Source organism: Odontesthes bonariensis, chromosome 16, assembly GCF_027942865.1.
Source record: "Odontesthes bonariensis isolate fOdoBon6 chromosome 16, fOdoBon6.hap1, whole genome shotgun sequence".
NCBI classification, from domain to species: Eukaryota; Metazoa; Chordata; class Actinopteri; order Atheriniformes; family Atherinopsidae; genus Odontesthes; species Odontesthes bonariensis.
This window is the reverse complement of record NC_134521.1, coordinates 3,032,984-3,037,014: the sequence shown is the minus strand read 5'-3', so window position 1 is coordinate 3,037,014 and position 4,031 is coordinate 3,032,984. Positions and strand designations below refer to the sequence as shown.

At 46.2% G+C, this 4,031-nt stretch overlaps 1 protein-coding gene across 1 annotated transcript; it reads left to right on the top strand.

Annotated features, from left to right (window-relative positions):
• The first annotated feature begins 383 nt into the window (after positions 1–383).
• pou4f4 (POU class 4 homeobox 4) lies at positions 384–3,727 on the top strand. Its single transcript, XM_075487093.1, has 2 exons — positions 384–696; positions 1,870–3,727. Exons 1-2 carry the CDS (start codon positions 577–579, stop codon positions 2,803–2,805), a joined length of 1,056 nt encoding a protein of 351 aa, XP_075343208.1. The 5' UTR covers positions 384–576; the 3' UTR covers positions 2,806–3,727.
• The last annotated feature ends 304 nt before the right edge of the window (positions 3,728–4,031 follow it).

Below are 4,031 nucleotides of genomic sequence, written 5' to 3'. Positions count from 1 at the left end.
CAGCACTGGATCACTTAAACTCTCAGTGCTCCAGTCTCTCTCCTCCCGTTGGAACTTCGCGGCAGAGAAACCATATTTTTTGAGCAGGTATTGATTTTCAAATATTTCAAGAAACATTAAGAGTGCAACCACAAAGCATCCCTTCCCGATGCTTTTTTTTTTTTTTTTTTTTACAGCCAGACAGCGTCCAAACACTTGGGGGGAGTGGCTGTAGCCCTTTTAATTCCACCTGATTGGTGGAGTCATACAGCGGCTCCTCCAATCAGGAGTTGTCCTTGAAGCAGCGGTCCAATATAGGCGCCGCAGGCAAGCAGCATTTTTAATATAGAAGTCATTTACGGGCGAAAAAAGAGAGCGAAGATCCACAGGAGTCCCGGAGAAAGCTCTCTCTTTACGTGTTTCTGATTTTTAAGCCAACCTCACTGCACCTGCGACCACGACCGCCGTTTCATCCACAGCTGTCTGCGCGCGGCAGATTCGTTTCCTCTCTGAGGCGTTTCTTTTTTTTTTAGAAAACTCACCAAAACGGAGCTGAACCAGGAAGACGGACAACGACCTTCCCTCACTTCTGCAATCATGATGTCGATGAACAGCAAGCAGCCTTTCAGTATGCACCCCATCCTGCACGAGCCCAAATACACCCCTCTGCACTCCAGCTCGGAGGCCATCCGCAGAGCCTGCCTGCCCACGCCGTCGGTGAGTCCCAGATTTACTGCGCTGCTCACTTCCTGCAGCTCCTCTCAGTCAGCACTCATCTGACAAAGGCACAGATCCGCGGGAATTAAAAGAGAAAATGTCTGACGTCTAATTAAACTGATTTATGTTTGGTCAAGGTGAAGGTTTTAGTGGTTATCTTTCAATTGTGAGATGTGGTGTTGGAAATAATGCGCAATGTCGCAGAGGAGCCCGCAGCTTATTTCCATTTAAAGGTTTCAGATTCATTTATTCAATAAACCTCTACCTTACTTGTAATAACAGCATCACATTTTGGTAGTAAACGTTAAAAATCTCCTTATTCAAGCTTCAAAAACCTGAGCAGCAGTGGGAACTGTGTATAAATATATAAACTAGTGAAACATGAATAGAATGAACACCAAACATGTGGACAGATCAGATCAGAGAGAAATAAAAACAAACTTATTACCAGGAGAGAAAAGGTGCATCTGAAGCCAAATCCTGCATTCAGGCAGGTTTATGTGATGCTGCTAAAAGTTTAGGAAAATAAAGGCTAAATGTGGCTTGGTGCTGATTCTCTGAGCGCATGTCATCTCATAGTGTCCCGTTCACATCCGTCTCATTTCATTGTCCGCAGAAATTATTCAGGAGATCGTTGAATATTAATTTGAAATGAATAATCCTCCGACGCCGACACACTTTGTTGGTGTTGGACAGAAATAATGCCCATGCTGTGTTAGGTTGAGATGTTTGAGAACTGAGAAACAGAATTAGTTCATTTCAGTTTTGCGCACAAAAAAATGTCCTGACGCAAAAAAAAAAAAAAAAGATCATGATGATAATACTGCAAACATGTTTACAGTTTGTGTAACAAACATTTTCTACATTTTCATGGTGTTCAATATTTTTTTCCAAGTACTCTTGCTGAGAAAACTTAATGGAAAATCGAAAATGAAAAAGTTTAATTATGTCTTTAAGAAAATAAAAAAAGTTTGATTTTTTTTTTTAGCATTTTCACCATACTTTTTTTAAAAATGTATTTATTTAAAGCTTTTAAACATTAAATAATAATAAAAACACATTCTAATATGTAAATCGCATTGCGTTATTTCTGTTTTTCTCTACATAAACGGTTTGTTTGGTTGGTTTTGTCGGTTTTCCGCCTCTGACTGGCCTCTCTCTGCTTCTCTGCAGCTTCAGGGAAACATCTTCGCGGGTTTTGATGAGACGTTGCTGCAGAGAGCCGAGGCCCTGGCTGCTGTGGACATCGTGGCCCAGAAGAGCCACCCTTTCAAGCCCGACGCCACCTACCACACCATGACCACGATGACCAGCATGACCTGCACACCCACCTCGTCCTCCGCGCACCTGCACCACCCGTCGGTGCTCACCTCCCACCACCACCCGGGGCACCACCAGCCGTCGCAGGGCCTGGAGGGCGACCTGCTGGACCACCTCACACCGGGCATCTCTCTGGGAGGCATGCCCGGCTCTGACGTCTGCTCCACGGCCTCGCACACGGCTCACGCCGCCCACATGTCTGCCATCAACCACATGCAGCACCACCACCACCACCACCACCCGCAGTCCATGAACATGCACCCGCACGGGCTGGGCTCCCACAGCTCCCTCGGGACCGCCGGCGGGGACGCGGAGCCCGATCCCCGCGAGCTGGAGTCGTTTGCTGAGAGGTTCAAACAAAGGCGGATCAAACTTGGGGTGACGCAGGCCGATGTAGGAGCGGCCCTGGCCAACCTCAAGATCCCGGGGGTCGGGTGTCTGAGCCAGAGCACCATCTGCAGGTTCGAGTCCCTGACGCTGTCGCACAACAACATGGTGGCGCTGAAGCCCATCCTGGAGGCCTGGCTGGAGGAGGCGGAGCGCGCGCAGAGGGAGAAGATGTCCAAACCGGAGATCTTTAACGGGGGCGACAAAAAGAGGAAACGCACGTCCATCGCCGCCCCGGAGAAGCGGTCCCTGGAGGCTTATTTCGCCGTGCAGCCGAGGCCCTCGTCGGAGAAGATCGCCGCGATCGCTGAGAAGCTCGACCTGAAAAAGAACGTGGTGCGCGTTTGGTTTTGCAATCAGAGGCAAAAGCAGAAACGAATGAAGTTCTCTGCGACTCACTGAGACTGCAGAGCCTCTGGGGTCTCTGTCTCATTTACAAAAAAGACAAAATCAGAGACAAGCTGCTGCTGCTGGTGCTGCTCACTGTCAGAAAAACAAGGTACTCCGCCTGCGTGACGCGCAGCAGGGCCACGTGCGCGCACTTAAAATACCTGAAAAGTCTTAAAGATCTCTCATTGAGTCTAAGTTATTTTGTTCATCTGATGAAAGAGAAGCTATTTTGAAACTCGTTTTGAAAAATCAAATGTTCTGAGTAAAAAAAAAGGAATAAATGTAATTCAATATTCGTAGAGATGGAGCAGCATTCACAGCAGTGTTTTTGCACCAGTGCCTGAACTCCGTTTGTGGAGACGGTTCCACAGAAAGTATTCAGCAACGCTTTGCTTCTGAAGCAGAAAGCAGAGATGTTGTTCTCTGAGGTGTTTTACAGACACTGATAGGTTTGGATGCGAGGCAACCTCGTGACTTTTCTCACACACGGATACAACGGTGTACCTTCTTTTATTCTGACAGTGGAGTCGGAGCACTTGGACTGGAAGAATAAAAAAGACTGCAACCCCCTGTCCAAAAAACTCGAGATTCTGAAATCAGTAAGAGCAGAAAGCTGCTCTCTGAAATAAGGGGGGAAGTGATGACCAATGGGGCAGAAAACAGGAGGTTCAATGCTCCTCTCTGCTCATTCATATGGCAATTATTGTACAAAAAAAATAAGAATAATAATGATGGGACCGGAGGAATAATAATAATTATTCTCTCTACCCGTAAAAGCTTTTTTTTTGTTTTTATATCTATCAATGTACATATTTGTGAATATATTGCACCTCCGTGTGTGGAAACGCTCATTGACATGTATTGAATTTTCGCTGTCTCTTCTCCCAGGTCTTTGTTTCTTCAGTAGTTTGGGGGAACAGATCAGACTAAAGCGAGTAAAAAGAAAGAAAGAAAGAAAGAAAGAAAGAAAGAAAGAAAGAAAGAAAGAAAGAAGAAAAAACTCGTTTTGTGGCTAATTTATGAGGCACAGTATCTGTAATCCATTGCATGGTTTACTCCTACGTGAGAGGGGGGGTGTTTTCCCTGCGTTCGCGGCTCCAAAAATATCAAAACAACCCCCTCAAAGTGAATGCATTGCAAGAAGAGGGAAAAACACACACACCAAACACGCACGGATACACGCATTCACACGGTATGGCTGTGTGTCTACCTCATTGCGCAAGTGTTGGCACGCTCAT

Bases quoted from the DNA above. Each gene is read 5' to 3' on its own strand.
- pou4f4 (XM_075487093.1), top strand. From the start codon at position 577: ATGATGTCGATGAACAGCAAGCAGCCTTTCAGTATGCACCCCATCCTG. The intron at 697-1,869 runs GTGAGTCCCAGA...GCTTCTCTGCAG, and splicing joins CCTGCCTGCCCACGCCGTCG to CTTCAGGGAAACATCTTCGC.